General features: G+C 42.4%; 2 protein-coding genes across 3 annotated transcripts in view; both read right to left on the bottom strand.

Annotated features, from left to right (window-relative positions):
• hivep3b (HIVEP zinc finger 3b) overlaps positions 1-11,106 on the bottom strand; it is a 45,708-nt gene extending 34,602 nt beyond the window's left edge. For both annotated transcript variants that reach the window (XM_084357073.1, XM_084357072.1), the window contains exon 1: positions 10,845-11,106. The gene's annotated coding sequence lies outside the window, so the exon portion shown is untranslated. The remainder of the gene's footprint in view (positions 1-10,844) is intronic.
• Positions 11,107-17,556: 6,450 nt separating this feature from the next.
• serinc2l (serine incorporator 2, like) lies at positions 17,557-25,140 on the bottom strand. Its single transcript, XM_084357391.1, has 10 exons — positions 25,028-25,140; positions 23,989-24,150; positions 23,414-23,601; positions 23,226-23,305; positions 22,961-23,098; positions 22,645-22,814; positions 21,593-21,683; positions 19,976-20,126; positions 19,674-19,883; positions 17,557-19,268 (listed from the first exon to the last, which is right to left on the bottom strand). Exons 1-10 carry the CDS (start codon positions 25,064-25,066, stop codon positions 19,130-19,132), a joined length of 1,368 nt encoding a protein of 455 aa, XP_084213517.1. The 5' UTR covers positions 25,067-25,140; the 3' UTR covers positions 17,557-19,129.
• Between the last annotated feature and the right edge of the window lie 2,684 nt (positions 25,141-27,824).

Raw genomic sequence — 27,824 nt, 5'->3', positions numbered from 1 at the left:
TGATGTGTTTGTGTGTGTCTGTAATCCTCTGTTCGCTCAGAGACAAATTGATTTCTCCACCCCCCTCCTCCTCCTCTCTCTCCAAAACTCTCGCCGGGGTTTCTCCTGATCTCCCTCTTCTGTGTAATTTAGGCACTCCCACAGTAATGGACACCCTACTCAGGGCCTGTGAGCGGGAACCCAGCCCCGCTGCTCCAGCTACTGTACTCACAAAGAATCCTAATCAGCCTCTCAGATAGATACACTGGTGGGACAAAGAAAGAGAGAGGGTCCCAGAGAACCAGGAGAGGCCTGGTCTCCCTGTGGGTGCAGGTGTCAGAGTGAAATATGGCGTTCACCCCAGGAGCACTTTGTGCCCACAGCCTCCTTCTCCTCCCCCCCTTAGGATCGAGGCTGGCCCCGGCAACCTGTCAGATGACATCGGGGCGAGAGTCCGGTCCTCAGAGGACGGGCGCAGCAGTGCCATTAAGCATATTACAGTTGCAGCGTGTTGGTGAAAAATCAAAGTCTGCAGCGACTAAGCCGGGGTTGCTCCCTACAGCACTGTGCTGACTGTGCAAAGCAGGAGAAAGAGGGAGGCGGTGGGGGACTACCTGGGTGCAAACACTGGGACTGCTGACTATTTGAGGTTGTTGAGGACAGGAGGATTACATAATAGAAATCACTGTAACACCTGCGAGTGAGGGAGAGCTTCCAACAGCTATTCTCTGTCCCTTTTCACCAAAATATGTGCCAGCGTGTCTTTCAAAGTCTGAGTGTTATGTGCTGGAATGCCTTTCAGATTTCATGAGACGGTGCAGGATAAGCAGGGAGAGAAAATGGATTGATGGATGGACCTTATGTGCAGGACTGTCATGTGTTAGCCTCAACCATTTCCCTTCATTCTGCCTCTCTCCTCAGCTTTACCCACACTCCAGCCCATCTCATCCATCCTTGCTGCCGCAGAAAGGTGAAGAAAACCTCGGCTTTAGTATCCGGCCGCAAGAGGATAAACACGCCGCCCTGTGACGAGCCGCTGGCGCTTTTTCTTTCATCGTCTGTTTATTTTCTCAATTACGCTGGGGTGAGTCTGTGTGACACAACATCTGCAATATTAAACAAGCTGTTTTCTCCACCGTCCGTTCGTAACTTCACGCTGAGAAGCGAAGAAGTCACCTGACCGCTCGTCTTCGCCTGTTAATCCACCCTGACATGTGTGACAGATGTGACACGAGATTACCTCACTAAGGCCGCAGCGCATTGAGGAGCTGAATCCTGCCTGAAGTGATTCACCTGCTGTCATCTACGACGTCAGTGGATGAACTCAACAGCAGGAGCAGTCTGCCTCATCAAGGATTATTAAGGTTTTCAGACAGACACCTGAATAGGGTTTTGTCCTTGAACCACGAGCAACCCAGACTAAGGCAAAAATAAGAACTCAAGTAGGAGTGGGAGCAGTGTGTTCGCAAGTTCAAGTAGGTATGTTGAGTTAGCAGAGGACTGTACTTACCAAAGTAACTGTTGAGATTACAAAACACAGCAACATTACAGCGTATTAATGCTGAGAGTAATACAAGTCCAATGAGGCAGAAAACACTATAAGCCCATTTTTTCTGTCAAATGGGGTTATCAAACACGTTTTACAGTTTAACAATAAACTTGTTGACATCAGTGAATTGAAACAGTAAACTTCACTCAAAATCCAATAATTATAAATCAATATCAATACCTGTGATGAGCTAGTACCGACTGATAATATCGGCCAACAGATAAATTGGTTGGGATCTATTAGCCACAACTTTATACAGAAGTAAAGGTGAAATTAACGTCACTGATAACACCTCACTGGCCTGAAGTTGGTCTGAAGTTGAACCAGGCAGTCGGTCTGTAAACTGTGATGGTGACAGTTTGGTTCGCCTTTGTTTTCCCTTTCGGATAAATGTGAAACATTTGAAACAAACTGCTCTCGTTTGTTGCTCAGCTGGACCTTGGTTTGGTTGCATTCTGGGAATCTCAGCAATAACTTCATTGATTACAACGCCATCATAAATGATTGAATTAATGACCAAAGCTGCAAACAGTAAGTTGGAACAAATTCAATTAATTAATTAAATCTTACCTAAGTGGATTTTTTAAGAAAAAACGGGATGTTGAACACATTCATTCATCACCCTAGTATTTTACGCATTCATGAAGAGGCAGGTGGTCAGCTGGTCTCAGGTCTGCTGAAGCTCTGTTGTCCTGCCACAGACTGTTTAAAGCAGCACAATGGCTGAAGCCATGAGCACTGTATGGCTTTCATACTGCTAATATTTACAGACGGATTACCAAGAATTTTGTTTCTGAAGTTATTCATTACTCAAGTAACTTTTTCAGTTCACACCTTTGTACTCTAACTCAAGTGGTTATTTTGATGACTACTTCAACTTCAGTAAATGTCTTTTGAAAAATACTTTTACTTAAATAAGCGGTAAATCAGTGCGTTCCTAGATGGCAGCTGTCAAACGTGCACATTTCCAAAACAGAGCAGCATAATTTGCAAATTATGATGTCGAGCGTAAGAATAAATAGTTCATGATTTCTAGTCGACTGTGAGAGTACAGTCTGTTGTGTTCACCTCATGCAACATACAGTAAATGCAGGTAGGGCTGCAACTAATGAATATTTTATCATTGATTAATGTAACGTTTAGTTTTTCGGTTAATTGTTTGGTCTATGAAATACGTACAGCCCAGGGTGATATCTTCAAACGTCTAAGGTATTCAGTTGACTATCACATATACTGTGTGATGAATCCTGTCATTCGGGAAGCTGGAACCAGAAAATTGCTTTTATTTCATTATTTTTGCTTGAAAATGACTAAAACAATTAACTGATGATTAAAACGGATGACTTTTCTGTAAATTGACTGATTCATTAGTTTGGCCACTGTAATAAGCCTTAGCCGACTATTGCATTCTGTTTCCTGTCTGTTCTCTCTTCCAGTCACCGCTGCTGTTTCCAAAGAAATGTATTATCAAAGAGGGAAATTCCCACATGTTTGCTGAATGCAATTAGCCATGTGCAAAATCATTCCCCAGAAGTATTTAGCGAGAGAACCGGTGTGCTTTGCAAAGTTTAGGAATACACTTGGTGATTCTTATTGGTTTTACAAAATCAAACACCCAGGAAGGGTTTTTTCCATCTCCTGCAGAATAATAGCAAGCTGTGAACGTCCTCTCCACTGCTCTGGCTCTGAACAAATACACACTAGCGTAGTGAGATGGGTCTGGCAGAGCTAGGCTAGAATATGACAGGCGCTCTGATTTTATTGAAGTACACTGGTAGCCTGTGTTCATTCTCAAGCAAGCCGGGAAAGTTGTTTGTAGGAACGCTCGTGCAAATATTGACCCTCAATTAGGTGAAACAGACGCCCTCGCTTAGGGGCTGCAATACGGAGGCATCAGCAAAAGCATCATAAACATAAACAGTCATGGAATATATATATATAAACATGCAGCAAGACATACCTACACAGTGCACACAAGCACATCTTGTGTAAATACACCGTCGTTTGCAGATCAAATGGAAACCGTCTGCAAAACTCGAAGCCGTTTAAAGGTAGATCTGACCTCAAACAGGATGTGAGCACAGCATCAGCAGCATCGCAAAACCACAACAAAAATGACAAGTTCTAACCCAACACAACACACAGACCAGAATCCGCTGAGTTTTGTGCCCTTTAATGGGGTGAGGAGAAAATGACCTTCCCAAGTGATGGCGGTCGACCACACTCCTGCATAATTAACAGCATCTAAAATGAGGCGTTCTTTATATGACCTTACCTGACAATGTCAGGGCACAGCTTGCCTTCAGGGACTGTGCGGGAAATAACAAATGCACATGCATGTGCGCGCGCGTGTGTGAGTGTGTGTGTGTGTGCCACCACACCGCAGCGCAAGTACAGACTGACTTTTTTTTTATCTTGTTTTAGATATTTCTTATACCAGATAATGGATCATACTGCAGAGCGTGCCTCAGAGCTCCCCACAAGCCAGCACATCTCTGAGCATGAAGGCACTCCAGGTGAGAGAGAGCGTTCCTCTAGGCTGAACATGGCACACTGCAGACTGACAGCGCCATGAGAGAGACAAAACACATCTGGATTCTACTGGAGGCTGCTCCACAGATTTCACAGGGTTGTCTAAAGAGTGCAGCTAAAAGTGTGTGTGTGTGTGTGTGTGTGTGTGTCCAGGGGTTAGTTCAACTGCTCTGCTTCAGTGACAGTGACATGGCTGGGGAGGATTGTGCTGGAGCATCGCCTGCTGCCTTGATTTGCTCGGCAGATCCCCGGCAGGGTTGGAAGGATTTTCCCCCTAAAGCCCTCTTACCCTCCCGCAGAGCAGAAATCCCCTCCAATCCTCCCTCGCAGTTACTGCAGGGACGCCTTACACTCTGAGACAAAGGAGTCCAGAGAGGAGAGGAGAGGAGAAGAGAGGAGAGGAGAGGAGGAAGAGAGGGATGTACAGAAAGAAGAGAGGAAACAAAAAGAGAGGAGGGAAGATAAGTAGAGTGGAGATGAGATGGAGGGAAAGGGGAGAGGATGAGGAGGGGGCTAGGAGAGGAGAAGAGAAGAGAGGCGAGTAGAGAGTAAACAAAAAGAGAGGACGCGAGAGAAAGATGAGAGGAGAGGAGGAGGAAAGGAGAGAAGAAAGGAGAGGACAACAGAGGAGAGATGGAAGAGGAGGGGGCGAGGAGAGAAGAGAGGAGAGAAGGAAGAGAGGTAACAGAACAAAGGAAGAAGAGATGAGAGGAAAGAAAAGGAGGTAAGCGGAGAAGAAATTAGAAGAATGGAGAGGAGAGTAGACGACAAGACAAGAGGAGAGGAAAAGAAAGGAGAGAAGGAAGAGAGGGAAGACAGGAGAGGAGACGGTGGAAGTGAGGAGGAGGAGAGGAAAGGAGAGAAGGAAGAGGAGGGGGCTAGTAGAGGAGGACAGAGGAAAGAAGGGAGAGTAGAAAGTAAACAAAAGGAGAGAAGGGAAGCGAAGGAAGACAGGAGAGGAGACAGTGAAAGACAGGAGTACGAGGAGAGGAAACATGAGGATGGAGGAGAGGAGAGAAAGAAGAGAGGACAAGAATTGGTTCTAAAGAGAGGAAAAATGAAGAAGGAAGACATAAATATGAGAAAAGTTTAACCATTATAAGAGTGTACTTTACCGTCTCTTTCCTTCTCATTCATCTTCTCTCTCTCACACACACACACACACACACACACACACACACACACACATACATTTCACACATTGTCGTGGGACCAAGATAAGACAACACAGATGGAGATCCTCACGGAAGAGGACGAGGAGGGACACGGTGGCTCCAAAGTGAGAACGAGGGGCACATTTTGTAGGAAGTGACGCCGGGATACAGCACAGGTATCTCTGCAGGTGTTAGTTAATCAAAACAGATTAGTGTGGTGAACAGACACCTGCAGATAGGGACTGTGTGAGCTGAGGGGTGTGGTCCTCCTGTCTCGGGACCCGGAGAGAGGGAGGAAGATATCTCGGCATGGAATATAATACCTCGCCTGCATCAACGATCGATACACACACACAGAGCATCTGTAGACAATCTTTCAACACTGAGAGAGACAGAAGAAGAACAGGTTTTATCCTTCATTTAACTCTGAATATGCAGGAACTGATAGCTACGACTGTACGTGTCTTATCACTTTTTTTTCCCCTTTAACAATGAGGTCCTGACCAAGCCTCTCCAGACATACCTGTGGTAAGCAGTGCACCGGTAGCTGACAATCACTATTACACAACACTGCCCACTGTGGAAAGTGAACACCTGCACAAAAATGTCCTCACTGTTGATACAAGAAGAAAGCAGATAATAGCGTATAAAGAAAAGAAGAATATAAATCGCAAATCTTGTCAGCATGACTTACAGAAAGAGTCGTTGTGACGTGATGTATGTTTTGATGGACGAGCGCCGTTACAAACAGCAAACCCCTCGACATTCCACTTGGCTACCGACTGTGCCCCAGCAGCTAATGATTAACTCTGATGAAGGGAGAGTTTGAATGAGTAATCCCTTTTCTTCCTGCGAAACCTGCGCCGCCCAACCCGGTTGTACGTGTACATCATCGTTCACATATATCATTACATAACCTGGGCTGGCCGGCTGGCACACATGGGAGCGGGCCAGGCAGCCACACTAACACACATACAGGACAGAGTCCCGCTCGCTGGCACGCACAGGGATACTCTATCCCCATTCGAAGGGGCAGCCAACACACTGGCCTGGGCGAGAGGCTGAGGCGAGGCCACACACTGATAGATACACACACACACACACACACACTGACCGAAATGATACGAAAGCAGATGAGGCCACATAACAGTGCAACTGGATGCATGCAATCAAATTATTGGGCTAGTGGGGCATTTGTGAAGCTGCCAGGCTGGCACTCCTGACCTCCATTTTACGTTGTGTATCTGTGTGTGTGTGTGTGTGTGTGTGTGTGTGTGTGTGTGTGTGTGTGTGCAAGTGTGAGCCCAAGGTCTTGTTCCTGGTTCACTCTGGTCTCCCAGCACTACAGTGGCTCTATTCTTCTTGGGTGCTTCAGAGAACAGGATTAATGACCAGCAGCAGAGACATGAAAAGGTTGTGTCAACCAGCCACAGGGATTTTATGGCCTGGGTGTGTGTGTGTGTGTGTGTGTGTGTGTGTATGTGTGTTTATTTTACTTTAAGGAGACTGACAACAATGCCATCCTTCTTGCATGCTCCCTCAGAGAAAACAAAACTTAAACATGCTCGTACATGCAGTTCAATACTTTGCGCAATCTGTCACGCCAACACAGAACACACAGCCAGGACCACAGGCATCACAACATCCATTAACGCCCACAGACTCCACATCCAGGGTTCAGACTAAACTGTCACTCTTGCTCTGCGGATCATCCCCTGATCCTCTGCTCCAGCGTGTCCGCTTTGATCAAACCTCGTTATCTGTAGGAGGTGTGTCTGAAGGTCGGGGCAGGAACTCCGCGCGACCCTCTCACATTTCATGCATTTGAATCAACATGTCGCCACCGGCAAGGCGGGCTCGTAGTGTGAGAGATGAAGTGGGGAGGGCACGCCAGGTGAGCGTGTATGCAGTGTTGCATAAAGTACCCAAAAAAGTCATACTTGAGTAAAAGTAAAGACACAGTGTTAAATTATTACTTTGGTAAAAGTGAAAGTCACCCATACAAATACAGTAGTACTTGAGTATAAGTCTTAAAGTATCTGATATTAAATGTACTGTAAGTAAAAGGAAATTATACATATACATGTAAATATCGTATATATACAGACTAACGATACGCACCATTACCTTGAATACAATCAGGGTACGAATATTGTCGGAAACATGCAGGGGAACGCAAGTACACGACTCAACGAAATATATAGGTCTCGTCTAGATTTGTATTTATATTGGACTGATAAATGATCATTGTCGGTGTTGTTGTTTGTTACAGTTTCAGAGGAAGACAACATGATTGGACTTTGCAACACATGTTCCACATGGGTTCAGAGAGGAGGGAAGAGTTTCAAGTTTTAACACAACAAATCTTATTGAGGCTGTGGAGTATCATATCATTCATCCTTGCTCATTAAGTCTTAGACTTTCTGACCCTCGGTTGTGCAAAAATTACAGGTTAAAGAACTTCTTTTTTAAATACAAATATATGAAATTATCGGCAATTTATCTGTATCCTAGTTATCGGTATTGGCTGAAAAAAGTCCATATCAGTCATACCAGTCTAGTCGATTTTAAGACATTTTAAAGCAGAATAGTTACATACTATGTCTTTAATTGGCATAAAAGTGCCCTTATGGAGTGGACTGTTGCTTGTGGCAGAGGGAGATACAGACGCACACAAACCTGACTGACTGAGCTCTTCAGTAATCAGTGCTGACAGAGGGATACGTTTTATTGTACCTGAACAAACTCATCGCACAAGTCTGCGGCTATGATACTGAATACCAAAGCTTTTTGTAATGCACTGGCGCTGCTAAACTGTTGACTGGTATGAAAACAGGTTGTACAGCAACACTGGTAATAGCACATTTACTTCCAGCTTTTAAAACATAGTAATTATTCTTAACAAGCCAACATCTAACATTTCAGCCAAGTTACAATGGTATAAAAACATCAAAGTAACTCGCAGCTTTTATCTCCATCCATGTTGAAACCATAAACGGCGGTAATCCCTGAAGCCCAGGTTTTTTTTTTCAACGGTCAAATGCTTCACGATGTCAAACAATCTTGGAAATTTGCAAGGAAATGGAGCAGCGCTCTCCTTGGGTGCCTGCTGAGCTAGCGCCTTTCTTCAGCCAGCACCACAAGTGGTCTTGATCCAGGCCAGAGCAGAGCACTGTGAGGCTGCCACTTTGTGCTGATTCAATAAGAAATAATTGCATATTGGCCTCTCTCCACTCATCCCCTCTTCACCACCATGGTCTGACACTTTACTGTATTTTTGTGCGGTAGGTTACAGTAAGGACCCAGAGCGAGGGGAAGGACACTGCAGCATTGTTGCCGTTTTTTTTGTTTTTTTTAAACAGCCACATGCCTTTGAATTGCACGGGGAGTTGCACTGAAGCTCCACTGATGTGAAAAAAATGTATTTCTCAGCAGCACCTGGTTTTAGGGCAACCACAACCACTGTGGTCTTCATCTGCAGAGAGTAAGACACTTCAAGCGCTCTCATTACATCACTTCCTGTAAAAGCTGGCATGCGAGACACAAAAGTGCAGGGACTTTACCTTGTGTCAAAATTTAGATAGACAGACAGACAGATAGACAGATAGATAGATAGATAGATAGATAGATAGATAGATCACCATGTTGTTGCTTCTGTTTACATTCACCCTGATGCAAATTTTAAAAATGCTTGTCTTTTTTGGATATATATGGGCTGGGCGATGCAGCCTTAAAATAATATCACATTATTTTTAGGCCATATCAGGATATACGATATACCTCTATATTTTACTTGGATATCAATATTGCAACAACGCTGTAGAGATGACTATTGGTACTTTCGCAAAACATTAACACAATGAGATTTTTGATGAGTAATCATCGGTAATGTTGATGAACGTTCTCAGTCATCCAGGTCATAGGAATTCAAAGTGCTATAACGTAGGCAACTGGACTTGTTTCAGTTTCATCATCAGTAATGTGGATATAATGATTAAGTGGGTAAAGGCAAGTATTGAGTGACGAGTGGAACAGTCTGGTAAGTTCAGAGAACGACATCACTTTACTTCAGTGCAGCTTTTAAAACCTGTAGAAGACAACAATTATGCCGTATCACAATATAACGCTATCCAAAATCTATATAGTATATATCTATATATGGTAAACATATAGTCTCATATCACAATAAGGATGTATGTCATGTATACTGCCCAGCCCTGGTGTATATGTATATAAATAACTGTTTATATGTGTTTGTGTAGCATTAAGGAGTTTACAAACTTTCATTTTGTTGTGAAACAGTGTCGTGTAATGACAAATTAATCACCTTGAACTAGAGCCACACCAGTATAGTGGTTGGCTGATTCGGGCCTATGACAGATATATTTGTATCAGGGTATATGTTGTCCAATATGTGTCGATATGAAAACATGTTGTAATGCAGAAAAAGATGATCGGGATAATTTACAATTCTTAAATTCTCTGTGAAGTTTATTGCGTCAGTGCTCCGATGTCATTTTGAACAATAAAGTCTAGTATTAAAATGTGTCTTCTGTGTATGCACAATATCGGCCAATATATCGATATCGGCATTAGCCCCAAAACTCCAGTATCAGTCGGGCTCTACCTTGAACTATTGGTGCTTTCACCATGAAAATGTTTTGATAAATAATCACCAGTAATGTGGATATAATGTCTAAGTGGGCGAAGGCTGGTGTTAGAAATGGTAGAACGTTCTAGTAAGTTCAGAAATCTACTGCGAGGCAGCCTTTAAAACCAGGACAAGACAACATCCAAGACGATATATAGTCTCACATCACGATAACGATGAAGTATCAATACACTGGCCGGCCCTGATCAACACTCAAGGTGACCTCCTGTTGCTCTGTTGGATGGCTTGTGAGGAAACTACTTTGCATAATCAACATGTCAGGCATGTTACACAGTCATTCATTGTGTCCGCATGCAAATGTCACTACTATCATCACCTAGCTGTGTAAAGGTGAACCCTGAGTGGGAGGATAATAAAACATGCTAAATGCTGGTGGGAAGCAGAGTCCATGCTACTGATTGAAAAGCCTCCAAAGTAAACCTGCTCTTGTCAACTTAATCCATTTATCACTGTAGCAGCGGATCAACTGAGCACAAAAGCATGATGTCATCCCTTAAAAACCTGCCAAGTGTAGGTGTTGCCCGCTCCAAGTTAAGTTCACAGGCCTGGTGGGGGATCTTAAAAACTTGTGCGTGGCCCTGCGTGTGTCTGTGCGCGCTGTTGCTCTCCTCTCCGGGGTCTGTCTCTGAGGACAGCCGGGCTGAATGGAGGTATAGATGTGATGAAGCATATGCTGTCAGCTGGATGTGTGCAGCGCCCCCGCCGCTGCCTCAGCCGACACTGCTGCTGCTGCTGCTGCATGCAAACACATCCTCGCCTTTTTATCATCACCTCTCGCTATTAAACATAACGAGACAATCTCAACTTCATGACTCTCTCCCTCTCACAGTGACAACGCGGGTGGTGGGATCCTGCGCCCAACTTCACACCGCAGCGCTCCTCCGCTCAGTGTGACAGCCAGTGCAACGTCACCGAAACTAAGTCATAAACAGGCAATAATATTACGGTTCATATTTACCAGCTTGCTACAGAGCGAGCGCTGCAGCCATGTATCCCGTAGAGAAAGGGCCAGAAGTCCGCATTTCCTGGATTGCGATGCGCCGCTTGGAGCTGCCCTCGGTGGCCGCGCTCCTGCGCAGGGAGAGCCGGACGGGCTCGGGCTGCTTCCCACTGTTGTGTCAGACCGGACAGCGATGCCACATTCAGCTGATCGCCACAACAAAACAACATCTCGCCCTACGCAAGACACACTCCGCGGCTCCGCACCACCCCGCACGGCAGGTCCGGTGGGCACCGCCCCCCGCCCTCTCAGCCTCCACCAGTGGGCCGGCGCGTCGAGCCCACCTCATTAATAATCATGAGCCGTCACGGGCGGCCATTGGCCGAGAGGAGCAGTTCCCGGTTAATGTTATTAATTCTAATTAGCCGAGCGACCTCATGAGGGTTTGCGGACTGGAGTAATGATCATACACCCGCTGGTCTGGTTTACTTCATCTGCACCACACACACGCACACACACACACACACACACACACACACACACACACACCAGCCTCATGGACATAGTTAAAGGTGCATTTCCCCTCAGGGATCAATAAAGTATTTCTGACTGTGTAGTTTGGGTGAAGACATTGTTGACATTGTTTTAAGCCCAAACAAACTAAATAAACAGACTATCTTTGTTTTCATGACAGCTTCATTTATATGTGACAACTTGACACATTTCTGTTATTATTAGCACCAGTTAAAACGAGAAAAACTCAACAAAATAAAAGAGAGCGATGTAATACAGTGTACTAGCCTATTAGACATTATGGTAAAAAACAAGAAACATCCCATGTGTTAGTAGGTAGGTTAGGGCCTTGTTCTCGGGTCCTTATTTTCCTCTGAGAACAGCTTGTTTATTCAGTGATAAGTAATAAATATTTATGAGTTTGTATTTTTACCTCATTAAAGGTGCAATACGTGAAAATTGGCCACCTTGAATTCATCCCAGGAAATCAGGGCAGCATATCACCAGAGTGCCTGCTAACTGCTGCCAACTGAATCCTTTTTATGCATCCGTGACTTTAGCTGCCATTAGCTTATTGGCGGTTAACAGGCCTGGGGCGAGCTGGTCAGAGTGTTAACATCAGCGTATCTATTCAGCATGTCTTTGACACGTCACATTCTGTTGAAAATGTAAATATAATCTTACATATTGCACCATTAATACTGGAAATATTAAAATTCTTAGTTTGAATTTCTTTCTCCAAAACTACATAGTGCACCTTTAAGTGATGCTGACATTGCAACACACACACACACACACACACACACACACACACACACACACACGAGAGAGAGAGAGAGATAATGGAGGTCAGGATCTGAAGCCACAAATCAATTAACTCCTCCTGGATGATCTGTCAGAGTCACAGTTTTACAGCCTTTTGCTCACACTTCAGTGCTCCGAGTGAGTTTTTCTGCTGATCTGATGACCCTGTCAGTCTGACCTCATACCTGAGGGACCAATAGTGTGTGTGTGTGTGTGTGTGTGTGTGTGTGTGTGTGTGTGTGTGGAGGTGAGGGTCAGATAAGAAAGGTCAGTGAGGACAGTTGCTCAAGTGGCTGCTGCCTGAGATCAAATGGTGCTCTAAAAGGCCATCAGAGCACACAGGTGGTGACCGGCAGCACAAATCATCTTTTCACCTGCACATCTCTGTCGTGGTGCACAGGTAGTCAATGGAGAAGGTGCCTCAAAAAATAAAAATAAGACAACAGCTGAACTACATTTCACATGATGTCTAGTGGAGCAGAAACTGCTGTAGAATACCAAACACTTCGTCCTCGTCTGCATGCGAGCGTACAGTCAGTCCCGCTCTTTGTGTCTCATATTTTCAAAGCTGTCAATGCATCTGCATCCAGCACTCTAAACTCTTTGTTCCCCGGCGTAGAGAACAGCTCCGCAGCAGAGAGGAAAGGGAAGGGAAAGTGGGAGGGAGGGGAGGTGAGGGAAGAGCTGTGGCAAAAAAAAAAGAGGAGAGCAGAGAAAGACAGTGGGAGGAAGTGAGAGACAGAGCAGGAGACGGTGGAAGGAGTGCAGGGACACGCTGTGGTGTGAGTGCTCCGTACCGCTACAATATGACTCTGACAGGCTTATGTAACCAGACTGGCCTGGCATTTGGCTCACAGCAGACGCCGGCTGCACTGACTGTTATATAACTGCATTAGCTGCTCCTCTGAGCCGGGGGTGAGCATGCGCACAGGACAGCCCCCCCACACACACATAAACACACACAGAGTTTTAGACTTTTAGACTTCCAGCTTAGGACACAGTGACTGCATTGCACTGCAGCCAAAGCAATCTCAAACAAGATGAGAAACACCCTCTGAAAGACGAGCGGAATTTCAACAATTTATTGGAAAATAGCACATTTTTACACACCGGAGAGAAACAGTGTGGTGACAGGCATCAGCATCTTCATTTCCCATCATCCAGCAACAAGTTTCCCATCCTGAAAAGCCTAATTGGGGCTTAATGTTGGGTAAATGTTTCCAGTGCGCATGCAGTATGCCAGCAGGGCTTAAACTCAATTAGCTCCCCTGCATGCAGCGCATAATTTAATGGGCCTGGATCCCACTCTTAAAACCCAATTACACCTCAGACGGGCATTTCCAGTCATTCTGTCGGAGAGGTGGTCAGGGATGCACAATCCTCTCACAAAGCAACACTTATCCAAATCAGCGTGAGGAACGGTCGTACCTCGCACGGTTAATTTATTGCAATAATAAAACACTGAAACAAGCCGGAGCTGCAGGATGATGTGAAGAGATCGACCTTATTCTCGACAAGTGAATGCAAAACGCAGCCAAACGCTGACATTTCCTGACAAATGTGGGAAAGGGGAAGTGAAGATTAAGGTCAGGGATAACACTGCAAGTGATAACCATTGTTTCAGTCAATCTGCAATTAAAAATCCCAGGATGCCTAACCAAGCATGGCTGCAGAGCTGCACTAAGTGGTTCATAATCATCACATTACAGCCTCTGATCTCTTATTACAGGGACAAATTGCATCTGATGATAACAGAGGAAATGAAGGTGGGATTTATGACACTGGAGCCACTGGCCAAAGACGGAGAGTGTCTTAAATCTACCCTCGGAGAAAATCCAAGTTCACATTTGTGCACCTGATGATAACAGGGGGAAATAAAAGTGCGATTTATGACACTTAGCTAATTTGTTCTCCGAGGCTGTTGGCTGTGTTCAGAGGCTGTTAAATATCAGATGGGCCTAATGGACGAGTCCAGAGCAAAGAGTTCTTTAGTCTCATGAAACTCAGTCTGAGGCTTTCACACTGTAAATGCTTCAATCACTGAAAGAGAAACAGAAAAAATGAGAGGTACCTTTATGAGAGCGAGGGCGGCTCTTTAAAGAGTAAAAGTGAGATTATGTTAGAGCAATAAAAGTGAAACCATTAAAGATCAAAACAGCCCGAGATGTGGAGGAGATGCCGCCTGTCTGTTCCTGTTAGAGGAGTGACATCACATGTATCGGTTTGGTAGTGCGTTTACTACAACATCTGTGTTTGACGATGATGATTGCACAAGACTCGACGCACCCCCCCTTCTCCTCCTCCACGTGTCTGACCCTTGAAGTGAAGCCATGTGTCAGGCCGAGTGTGCAGTACGCTGCTACGCAAAGAGACAAGACAGGACTTCCACTCCGCACAGCAGTCAGTGTGCAGTGTTCCAGCTTCATGACAAGTCCAGCACAGGAGCAGAGCTTCTAGTTTCCAGTGGTGAATCTTGAGGAGTAAGGAGTGTCTGTAAAGGCAAAAAACACATCATTATAGGAGAAGAATCTTTATTTGTCACGTACAATCATACTCAGGTCAACGTTGTGAAACATGTTCTTTGCTCTACTTTTTATACATTTTGCATCCATGCTGTTTTTCTTTCAATGAAAGCTTGTTGAGTTGCCCAATACTAACTACATCATTATAATTTTCTACAGGCCTATAATAGCCTCATCCTGGATCTGCTGTCATTGCTGCAGCAGTTGCTTGACACTGATGTGTTTTATTGTTGTGAATCATATTCTAAATCTGTTGTGTGGTTCCAGGGCCGGAGCCGAGGAGTCAACACTGGGGGGACCGAGTCAGCTGTGGGGTGGTGGTAGAGGTGGTGGTGGCGGGGGGGGGGGTCTGGGTGTACCAGAAAAAAAAATAAAAAATTTGAAAACTCATTTCCTGCCGTTCCAAAATATTAAAAATTCACTCACAGATGGGTTTTTATCGCACTTGACTCAGACCTCATGTGGGATTTCTGACAAAGATAATGAAATACAGATAATAACGCTGGTTGAATACACCCGTGTGCACTACTGTTGGTCGTTGGGTGAATGTGCAGCTAATTAACTTTTCAGACAACTTAGCTATGATAACTAACGAATGATTGATTAGTACCCTAATACCAAATACTTTTGTCTCCACTTCGAGCTATTACCAACACTTTTTCAACAGTTACATTTCCAGCACAAAATGACATACTGATGTTAACATTACCTTATCATGCATGTCCTGGCTGAAGTGAAGTGCTGTTATCGGTGCAATTTATGATAATTAGTGCCCCATTAAAAACAAAGGTAGCAAGGGTAATATGCTCAGAATGTTTGGGCTGTTGGCTAGCTGATGGTACATTCAGATAAAATTATCATCTTGGTGTCACTTTTGCAAAACAATCGCAATTGTGAGTGATATAGCCTACATAACGTTGTAGTTTTACAGTTTGGCTGCTAAATATAAAAATATACCGTTAAGATATGGGCACAGGACTTCACAAACGTTTAGTTGAGATCAAAATGAAGGCTGAATTCAAAGATGGGCGTGGTCCGAGCGAGGGGGCTGAAATTAGGGGGGTGGCCACTCACACTTTACGCCCCTGGCCCCCATTTGTTTTGATGCTGTCATGAAACTTTAAAGCTGTGTAGTTGAGATCAAAATAAAGGCAGAGTTTGAAGATGGGCCCATGAGCACTATGTACTCATGTAATATTGTAGTAATTACTACTGAGTAGTCATGGGTCAGAACGTCAACATGTTGACAGGCATCATGGCTGGTGTGATCTCACTGCAAGATGGTCTCTAGCTTGTTAATATCAATATATTGTGAGGGGAGGGTGTTCCCGACTGATACATATATTATAAATCTGGCCCTGTGTGGTCCTAATTCAATTTTTTAACAACATATATGTTCACTGATATACTGACTGTGGAATTGCTTACTGTACACACACTGGTACTGAGATGTTCTCCTTTTCCATCCATGCATAAACAAGTATTTACACTTTATGTCCCCTCACTTGTGACACAATTTGAGTTTCTGCCCCTGGAATCTTTTTAACACTACGTACTGTTTCGAATACTTTTACAAAATGTTTTCTTTACCGTCTCATGGCTGTTTTTTATGTTTACAGTAGTGTGCTGTGGTCCTCGCTGCAGTGCTGGGGAAGTCTCTGCTTCCTCCCGTGCATAAGGAAATGGGAACTTATTCTCACAGCTAAACTGTGACACAATCCATCAACTCAGGATTGTCATGGATAGGCTGAGCGAGGGGTGGTACTGTGGGAGGGTGGAAGTCGACAGGAGGTAGTGTGTCCTGAACAGATCTAGACAGTGCCAACTGGACTGAGTGACTGTAGCAGCCAAAACCAACAGGCCCCGTCTGCCGGCCAGGCGAGAAGGAAATAACACTGCAGAGGCTGCGAGCACTGGCACACACTGCTCTGTCTCTGTACCAGCACAGGGGGACGGGTCAGACACATTTACTGCTGCAATTTACAGTCAGTCAAAAAGGGGTTTAAATCTGTTATTGTGATTATTATTTACTGGAAACACGAAGTCATGTGCTTCCAATTTAGCTTTGGAAGGATGTCACAGGAAGCTAACTGGCTGAACAAACACTCAGTTAAGGGTCAAGGCAACAGTGACTGATGTGAATGTGTCCCCATTCACACAACTGCTGAGAAAGTGTTGGAGTTTATCAGATGTGTACAACATATAGTTTGTTTTGGAGTGTAATCTATACATGATGCTTCACCCAGAGTACAGAATGTGCTGTAGTGTGTACATCACATCACGTTCAGCCCCTCCTCGGCCCCCTCACTCTGGTCCCTTATGACCTAAATCTATAGGGTGATGTACAGAAAGGAGGGACAGTGCTGTCACAGGAAGGTGTAATTTAAGGGCAATAACATCTGTGGTGCACCTAGATGTCAACAGCCATAATCTTTTAATTCAATCTCAGCATTTATAAATATGTAATATATAAATATATAAATGATATATATATTTTTACTTTTACTTGTACTTTTGATACTTAAGTACATTAAATATATTCCTTTAAGATTTTTAAACTGAGACTTTCACTTTTACCAAAGTAATAGTTTAACATATCTTTACTTTTACTCAAGTATGACTTTTGGGTACGTTATTAAACCAAATCTGCAAAATAACTACAATTGCCAAATATATTTAGTGGAGTAAAAAGTACAATATTTTCCTATGAATTGTCATGCGGTAAAAGTATAAAACTTTGAATTAAGTACAACTCCCTCAAAATTGTACCTTAGTTACTTTCCACCACTGATCTTCATAGCATACTAATAAAGGTATTTCACTCAATTTATTTATACTTTTTATAGGACATGAACATTACGTTTCTATTGAGGCTGCATCGAGACAAAGAGTGAGCGACGGAACTTTATTAAAAACAGTGTTTATACATTAAATACAATGTTAATTCCTGTCATCGGCCTGTGCCTTATGGCATGCAATGAGCACAATGTAAGGCAAGGCATAAAAAGCACACATCTGCATTAGTGATAAATTTGCTTTGAAACGCAGGACTACAAAAAGGCACTTAATTAGTGTTTTGAAATATAACATGTTGTGATTTAACAATGGCAATCTCCTTCGTAAACAGTAATGGGAACATGTACAATACATTTGACGTAATTGACAAATTAAATCAATACCAGTGTAAAAAAAAAAAAAAGGTTCCAATTTATCACAACACTTTCAAAAACTCCATTCACAATACTCAGCCAGAGAAACAGGAAATGTGATTCATGTGTGTGGGTGGTGAAATGAAGAACATAACAAAAACAATGGATTGTACCAAAAACCTTTTTTCAAAGGTACGAAATATTCTGGTCTTATTTTGACTCATACCATTCATATTGAAATTGAGGTAAATACTATATAATGCATAAAATTACTGTACCACCATTACAACCATCAACATACTATGAAGTCAATACCATTTAACAGCAATTTATCAGTACTGACATACGTCATTATTGATTTGTACACTGCGACAATTAAAAATCCCTTTTTCTCGACTCGGTAACACTCTTAAGCGTTGGCACCATCACCTCCTGAACCATACCGCTGCACATCGCATGATGCTGACTGCTATGGATCAATACATGTCTCCCTGCTGCAAACAGACTGCTATGCAGGTACAGATTGTTGCCCGCGGCTGTACAAGGCCGAACAGTCAGACATGAAGAGGCATAGCACCGGAGATAAATCACCATAGGTTGAAGCAGACGAGCAAGAGTTGAGATTAGACTGGTGGTCTATTAGGGCTCTTTAGCTCAAGGTGTAATGACGTGTGGTTGCATATAGCCTAGCAGCAAGGGAAGCCCTGTTAAGATCTCTAGGGTGTGTCATATTCCTCTTATCTAACACTCACACTCACCTCACTCTGGGGCTCCCGAGGAGGGATCTCCTCATTGCCCCCAGCACCAAAACAGTCCAGCTAATCAGGGGGATTCCAGACCTGGCCAATCAGACAAGTCTGACGTCACAGGGCCTTTAAAGGGGAATCTGAAACGGAAACGTCTGAGGTATTGAGAAAGTGCTTTGTTGCCAAGTCTTCGTGATAGTCCAGTAACTAAAAATCCAGCAAAAAGATAGTAGAGCATTGGGCGGAAGGTAGGGAGTTGCCTATTAAGGTGATTCATTGGCAAATAAAATGATTTCTTGCAGCCAAAACCATCATCAATCAGGCTAACAAAGAAAATTCCACTTACACTTAAAAAATCTGTAATTATTATCACACTAAATATTCATACCGAGAGGAGTAAAACAACAGAACCACAATAACAGCAGAGGCAATTAATTGAAAGAAGGAATAAAAAAGAAATTAAAAGAGTTTCCTTCATAATATCCTTCATATTTCCTGACCAGCATCCTTCACTCTGCCTAATACACGAGGCAAGAAAACAAAAAAGCCAGCTAAAAGGCTGGGTGTGCTCAGTTGAAATCCCTGTCAGGGAAGATGAGAGGGGCAATGAGGGTCCAGAGGTAGAGCCCGAGACCCAGCCAGCTGGAGCTCATCTTCACCCACACAGCTGGCATGCTGCTCTGCATGGCCTGGGTGGTGGTGTCTGGTCTGAGGGAGGACACAGAGGGAAGAGGTACAATTTAGTGAAACCAACACATGTACTGCAATTTATTTATATACATATTTCTCATATATTTCCCATGAATGATTTTTTAAAAAAAGCACTGTGGTAAAGGAGCTTTCCTTTTAGAAACTGGGCTGATTTTAGAAAACGACATTCAAGCTGTGTTTTTTTTAAAAATGGGTAACTTTCAGGTGAAGTAATGCGCCCTCTGGTGGCCATCTCGAAGACCTACAATGCCTGCCATAACCACTGAAAGCTATTGATTTGTCTCAAACCTGATGATTTTTTCCATTGACATATGTGAATATTTGTGTGCTTAAAAGCTGTCAGTTTGGGTAATAAGTATCTGTCCACTGGGGGGGGAAAAATCCGTAATCAAATTTACTTACTGGTACCAGTTGGTGAGAGTCATCATGATGTAGAGAGAGGCCAGACAGAGGTGGAAGTGGAAAAAGGAGTAGCTGTAAGTCACTCCCTCCTCCTCATTGTCCACAGCCCTGCGTATGCCGTCCTCTCCCACCACACCCTCTCCTCCTGACCCTCCGCCCTCCTCTGTCTGCATCAGCTTGTTCACCTGGGTGTTACTGGATGAACGGATACTGGGGGAGGGACAGAGAGAGGGAGACAGTTTAACAAAAATATAGGTCGTACAAAACAGTTGGTAAAATGTAATTGGTGATGTTAAACCTACCTGGCGTAGAGAGTGCAGAAGAGGAAGATGATCAAACCCACGATGCCCTGAGCATCCCACCACTGCACAGTTCCTGGGGTGCTGTCACCAGGGGAGGGGGTGCTGCTGACGTTTGCCACCAGACTCAACAGGCTGGGGTTACACTGTCGATCTAAGACATCAGAGCAGACACGCAACATTAGACATTTATTACACCATAATAGGTTATGAAAATAAATCATGATACAGTGAGCCTGTTTACACTTATCCTGTATCTCTAGGTATCTGAAATCTATCTTGTCTATAATGACAATAGGTTTTCTTTTTTTCCTTGTATAAATAAACTCAAATTTTGGCACAGAAGATGGTAAGAGATGCAATATAATAGTACAATATAAGGCCAATTCGCTCCCTTAGACTTATATAACTGTTTCCTCTTAAGAGGGCTCCATCTACACTTCAAAGTGTTTTCTTAAAGGGACATCTCTATCAGTCATAGAGATGTCTGCCTTCTCTCCAATTTAATGGAACTAGATAGCACTCAAAGCACCCAAAAAATAAACTCAAACAGACAAACGAAAAACCTCAATAGCAATGTCTCTTTTAAGAAATCATGACCTGGTTACTGAAGATATCCGCAGCCCTTGTTGTAAGCAGTTCCATGTAGGAGCTATTTTCTTTCTAGGGGACTACATCCACCAAGCGAATCACCGCGCAGGAGAAAGCATACCTCTACTTATGGATGAGAGGCTACCTAGCTAAGCTAATAAAGCTAGTTAACATTACAGCACAGCCAAAAAGGACGCCATTTATGTTTACTTCCTGTGTTGTCACAAGCACAAACCTGTTGTCCATGAGTAGATGCACCCTTTCTTCTACACAGTGATAGTGTTGGCGAGTGTAGTTTGGTAGTACCAGTATATTTGAGAGAAGGCGGACATCTCTACAGCTGATATCTCCAAAACTCAGCTACTCACACTAAAACAATCTCAATGGATAAATGATGCTACAGGTAGTAGGAAAAATACATAAGTTTGATTTTTGGGTGAACTGTCACTTTAAATTTCACTGTTGACAGTAAAACACCATAAAAACAGGAAAGGTGTTTGTGCTTTTGTTAAGTATGTTTCTGTTTTATACTTAATGATGCTTTTAATTGGTCTGCTTTGCAATACAAAATAGGCAGCTGTTTCATATGATATCTAGCAAAGATAAAAGTGCATACTGCGTTACAACATCAGTATCAAAGAGATAGTGAGACAGAGATCTAGAATATAAAATGAATGAATTCTTATCTACTTCTGTCTGAGTAGTATAGAGTTTCATGTTGTGTGTAAATGGATCTCAGGTGCGCACACATACATATAACTAACCCTACAGTCACAACAAGCTTGCTCATTGTTGCCGTTTACTAGGAAAAGGCAAATCACACAACATGGGACCAGGAAGGTGTGCCAACCATTAGCAAAAAGCAGATCTTTGTTCCTATAGCATGCAAACTCACCAGTACGATCAAAATGCTCCAGCAGATAATCAGCAAATGCATATATTGAAAGAAAACTGTGAGTACAATCACAGCAAAGCATGCCACCAAAAGAGAAGAGCTGCAACTGTGGACTTAGACAACAGGAGACTCACTTGGATTGTTGGTCATTGCAGACCAGGTGACATACATGGTGTAGAGGGAGATGAGGGAAGCCTGGAGCAAACCGGAGTGTGGCTGGGCTTCCTGTAACAAACAGCACAAACATACACTGAATCAATAAACTTAACTGACAACAGTAAAATGTAAAATAATGTTAGGCACTACGTAGCTTTGGGGAAGAAATTTGATTTAGAAGAGAAAGCTCTTCACTGACTGATTTTTTGCTGCCTAAACAAACTAAATAAACAAACTCTTTTTGTTTTCACGACTGAACAAACTGATTAAACAAACTGACATTAAAGGAAAACACAATTTCATACTGTTTTACTTTGTTTATATTTGGCGGACCCTGCCACCTTTCTGGCTTCAAATAGTGCTCTGTGGACCTTATTTTCCTCTGAGAACAGCTTATTTATTCCGTTATGGAAAAAATAAATATTTCTTATTACCTCATTAATATTGTTAATACTAAAATTCTGAGTTTGAATTCCACTACATAGTGCGCCTTTAAATTTTATTTTTTCTCAAAGGGACAACAGCAAAGCCATGTCCACATTATGACAGATACAGGTAATGTGAAATAAAAAAGCTTTTTTCCTTTTAAAGAGGTTTCCATCCACACTAGTTTTTCGGGGTTGTTTCCTCAAATTTCAACATTGAAACACCATAACAATAGGAAAATGCTTTCTGTGCCATTGTTTGTTCAAGGCATGTTGAGACATTAACATAAATACACAGTGGTACCACAGTGACGTCAACTGCATTGTGTGACCAGCTATAATGACTCATCACATAAAGAGTTTGAGGGGATATAATCTTTGCCTCTTACTATTTTTGCTACATTGTACCCAACATTTAGGAAAACCTTTGCTTTTCCTGTCAACACCACAAAGCAAGGCTGGTATTTCCCCATGTATCCACTCTAGCAGCTCATGGGTTGATTTTTCCTTAAGAAAATGTTGTAAATGTATTTAAAGAGGACCAAAACAAGGAACAAAATGTTTTCAAATGTATCTGCATTAGTATGGACTGGTCCACACTGTACCTGTATCTTGGGTAGGATGGAGACAATGGAGATGATGACGCAGAGGATAAGGTTGAGGCTGATGAAGACCTTGTGCTCCGTGCAGTCGTCAGGCTGTGTGTAGTAAACGTAGAAAAGCACCACAGCCGTGAAGGCCAGTGCATAGTGGAGGAAGGTGAAAGACAGCAGGCCTGGAAATTACATGAAGATACATCAATGCAAATGATGTAAAACCACAAGTGTGTAACAACGTGATACTAACTATCTATTCAAATATATGCCACAGGTATAGTTAGATATTTAGAAAGAAAGAACTCTTGTAAAGTGAATGTTGTACCTGCGAACCAGCATTTGTTGTCACTATTTTCAGCATTTTCTATCCAGACCTTGTTCCAGGAGTGGGCAAAGTCGATGAGAAGAATTAGTTGGATCAGAATGAAGATAAAGGATCCCGTGACTCCAAAGTAAAACCACACTGTAAAGTGGAAAGGAAACCGACACAGCTGATACAATTTCCTGTAACTGTTGATCAGGAGTAGTCTGAGTCACTCACAAAACACAAAGTCAGTGTCTGCTATATAACTGTTTATTACTGTTATTACCGCTATGAAATGTTCCGTCAGGGATGAAAAAAGCTCCCACTGTAATCCCGACCAGGATCAGAAACTTAAAGAACCAGAACCTGGAAGATAAACAGTTACAAAGCCAACATCAGTACAGCGGACAGACAAAGTAACACATACAAAACTGCCTCCGTCCCTGAACGCATGTATTCCGTATTAGCACTCACCCATTTTGAATAGGTGCACGTGGGTCTTTGCTGCTACGGACACCAATCATGATGGCGGCGAACAGAAAGAAGAAGCACGTCATGGCAAAGCACATACGGTACACAGACTTGTAGCCCACAATGACATCACAGTTGACATGGTTATCGATACCAGGTATTGTAGTTCCTCCCTGGCAAAATCCTGGGATCTACAAAACAACAAAAATGCAATAATAGCATACAACATAATTTATAACATTTACAATAACAATAAAATAAATAAATAACAATAAATATAACCATTTACTGTACAGTATACAAACAAAACAATTTCCCTTCAGTGTAGCCTTCAATATGTAACTATCCTATCTCAGATAATTACACCTGGACCAAAGCCAGAGACCTAGTTTTGTTTTAGGCAAGTAGGTCATCACAACAACTTCCAATAAGTTAGTAGTGAAATAGCCACTACATAGTATATGGAAGGAAAAAGCATGCACGGTAAACACATACTGTAGTTCAGGAGATCCAAGTAATCTTTGAAATGCAGTACAACCCGAAAAAACATAATGTATTCAGACCAGCAGTCATCTTACTTTACGGAGCTGTGTCTCCATTCCAGGCAGGATCATGATGACGGACACCATGGTCCCCAACAGCAAGAAGAAGGAGAAAACCAGCCGTGTGACGGTGGAGTTGTTGGAGGAGGGACAGCAGCCACACAGGAGGCATGGTGCTGAGCCACACAGACAGGAGGCCTGTGGGTGATGGAGAGGAGGAGAAAGACGCGAGAGTGGAAAATAGAGTTAAAGACAACAGTCAAATGAATGTAGGCAACTGCTTTGGCAGAATGCCAATCATAAATAGGTCTTGTTTCATTAGATATATTGTTGTGGTAAATTATTTATCAGGATAGTGATAAGAATCACCCACATATCTGACTCCTGTCGTTCACAATAAAATATACAACACAGGCCTATCCCTGGTTGTCCTAGTTTTTCTACAGCATAACCTCCCCATGGCTTTTCTGATACGTTTACACAGCGAAGAACAAACAAGTTACACTTTTTTTAATCTAAGGTTATTCACAGTGACTGGCCTTGCCTTTATAAACTGTCTATGCTAACGCTAACGTTACCATTGAGTAAGCCAGACCAGGAGCTGACGTCCTAAAAGATAGTAAAGGTGAGCCATAGCATGTAACGCCAACTGTCAATAACTCGGTAGCATTAACTATCTAACCTAGTTAGGTTAAATAAGTGTAACGTGGGTGTAACTGGCCTGTTTTGACACTTCCTCAGTCCCCATTATTTATATATTTACTCTGCTGATTCACCAGCTTTCTAAGCCAACAATTAGCTAACTTGCTTGAATTTTCTAGCGTAAGCTTCAGGTCTAGTACAGCTACGCCAGCTAACTAAATGTGACGTTAAGCTAACGTTAAGTCACTGGTGTTAGTTATCTTTATAATGACAGCTTAGGTTGACTGTCGTGTAGCGTTAGCTCCCGACGCTACTCTTTAGCGAACATTAGTTAAACGTTTACGCTAGCTCATCTATCGTTAGTACGAAGAGAGTGGACTAAAGCCTTCAGTTAGTGTCTAAGATGATATTCGTGTTGAGGTTAGATACTTACACAGCTGGCTATAGAGCACAAGGCGAGACAAGCCCCCATGTTGACATTAAATTGCTGAAACTAAAGGTAGAGTAATGTCGCCTCTCGTCTTCCTGTACACAAACAGTCGGAAGCTGCTCGGCGTCTTTTCAAAATAAAAGTATGCAGGGTGATATTAAATGACAAGCTTTTCAACATAAAATACCTGAAATGAATAGTGTCCCCACCAAGAGATGTTGGTGAGATGAGGATAAAAAGGAAATTGGGTAACACTTTACAATTAGGGTACAAGTCATATACTTTGCTCAGCCTTTCTGAAAACACCATTTACGTGCTTTTGAATGATCCGGTGGTATTTATTTTAACAATACAACATAGGTCATGCAACAACATGTTAGTTGATGTGTGTATCTCACGCCCAGATCTGAGAGCAGAACCTTATTTTTTCCTCAAAGAAATACAAAACTGTTGTTTGTTTGTTTGTTTGTTTTTATCAGGTGCTGAGCAAACTGTGAATTTACATTCTTAAACTGATTATCTATTAACTGTTAACTAATCACATCACTATATCACACATACATCCATTAATTCTTACATGAACTCATCAGGAGTCATACATTAGTTAAGCATCTCTTAAGTGTATGATACGCACCCTTACTGAAATGGTTTCATAACCAAAACAATCTCTGCATATACAATTATACTGCATTTTGATCTAGTCTAGTTGTGTCTGCAGAGCACAGTGGGTAACAAGATAGTAAATGTGGGGACTTTGAAACCTACCATCTGTCATCTCACTCAGCATCCCAGGAGCTGAGTGTCTGTTGTTTAAAACTACATGGATCGCAAGAGAGCCTGTCAGGTGCGGACAGAAGCCTCTTCAAAGCCCCTGCTGTTGGTAGAGCACCTGCACAGCAGGGAGCCAACAGTGATTTGGTTATTAATAGACCCTTTAATATCTAACCTGGAACAAGGAATAATTAAGTGCCAAATACTCAATCAATTCTCTAGCTAATAGGAGTATTGAGAACTGATGGGGTAGGTAAAATGAATCAGCTTGGATATTTCTCCAATTAACCAAACACTGAAAAGAAATAATGCATATATTTTATTGAGTATGAACAGCAGTAAAATGTATTTAACGTACTTTTTTATTGCTACATTTCATGTGAATTATGGTTATACAGAAGTTTTCTGTGCATTTGATTTTTTTTTTTGTCAGGTTGATTCCTCTAACCAACACTAGGTGGCAGCATTTAACCATTTCACACAACTGTACTATCCAATTTAATGAGCTCCTATAAACTATAGTTCACATTTCAGCAGATTAATCAACAGCCAGCAATAATGCTACAGTAAAACAAAAGACAGTCCTTGGAGTGATTTAGAGGAAAGATGGGTATTTAATTATAATTCCTTAACGTGCAGTACTGCACTCTCTCTCCTTTTCAGCACCTTTTATATTTTCACCCAGAAGACTGGGGATTGTGTACTGTCTGAAATATTATTATGTTTAAACATACTTTCATAGATGTCTTATTTGTTATGGCGGTCCTATTACTAACCCTTAAAACTCCTGATTAAAAGTAACTGCAATATACTTAATAAAGAATATTTTTATTTATGTTAATGTTGAGATGAATCAACATCACATATAAGCTGGATTCAGACACTATCCTCTCAGGAATCAACTCCTTTTTGTTTTCTGTTTCAGTTTCTGTAAATGCATACAGCAAAGTAGGTTTTAATCTGAAAGTAAGACTGAGCATTGCAGCCACTCACCCCTTGAGTCTCCTATAATCACCTCTTTGTTCTGGCACTGCCAGGCTCACTTGGCAGCTGATGTCTGCCTCTGTTTTATTGTCCGTAGTATCCTGCTGCCAGGATTATAACTTCACTCACTACTCTTTCATCAATCACTCCAAGAACACTCTGTAGTTTTTTTCCCCTCAGAGACGCAACAAAAGAAAAATGTTGCAAGGAAAAAAGAGTCTTGTTGGAGCTTTCCTGTCAGATATAGAGGAAAAGGTGAAATGCGACACTAAATCTAGAGAACCCTTTACATCTAACCTGGATTAACTGACTGAAATATATTCCATTCATATGCCACAACATGAAGGACACAAAGAAACGTAGCTGTAGTATTTGTGGGCATGCTCAGAGGTTGCCTGAAAACAGCTGGTTACAGATAGGTACAATATTTCATAAATGATTCCATCGGCAGTTTAATGACTCATAAACTTTAATATACTTTTGGCCAATGATGAAAGTCTCAACAGTCAACATTCAAATGGGCCATAACCTGTTATTGTATATTGAACTACAACATTTGATTTCACGGTGTTGCATCCCTGAGACAAAGTAACTGACCAGGTTTCGGTTTGTGCGTGAGTAATGAGAGAGATAAAGAAAGAAGTACACAGTAACACAGAGTGCTTTACAGAAACGTCATACATCATCAGGCCAACTCTAACAGCTCGAAAAAATATAATTAACATTGTCTTATCACCTTGATATTTTATGACTAACAGGGAATAGACCTCTCTGTGGTCTACTGACCCCAAACATAATGTCACTATGTAAAATATGTCTAACATACTGTGCATAAAACATTTACTTTGTATTTTGTGTAATGACAATGCTTTATGATAATTTTTGTGTTGTGCCGCCTTTTTTTGTATTTCAGGTTTTGTTTTCTCTTTTACACTGGTAACACACAGTTCACTATATCTATTTCTCTTTTTTGTTCTCTAAACTAACATGCACCTCAGCACAACAGTCCATCTAACATCCAAAATGCATCAACGCAGTGGTTCAC

Source organism: Pagrus pagrus (assembly GCF_965226575.1).
Source record: "Pagrus pagrus genome assembly, chromosome: 7".
Taxonomy (NCBI): Eukaryota; Metazoa; Chordata; class Actinopteri; order Spariformes; family Sparidae; genus Pagrus; species Pagrus pagrus.
This window is presented reverse-complemented; position numbering and strand designations above follow the sequence as displayed.

What these genes read in the sequence shown, in the direction of transcription:
- serinc2l (XM_084357391.1), bottom strand. Translation starts at nt 25,066, where the DNA reads ATGGGGGCTTGTCTCGCCTTGTGCTCTATAGCCAGCTGT. An exon ending in CGTGCACCTATTCAAAATGG is followed by an intron (nt 23,306 to 23,413) that starts GTGAGTGCTAAT and finishes TTTATCTTCCAG; the next exon opens with GTTCTGGTTCTTTAAGTTTC. An exon ending in TGCAATGACCAACAATCCAA is followed by an intron (nt 20,127 to 21,592) that starts GTGAGTCTCCTG and finishes CTGATGTCTTAG; the next exon opens with ATCGACAGTGTAACCCCAGC.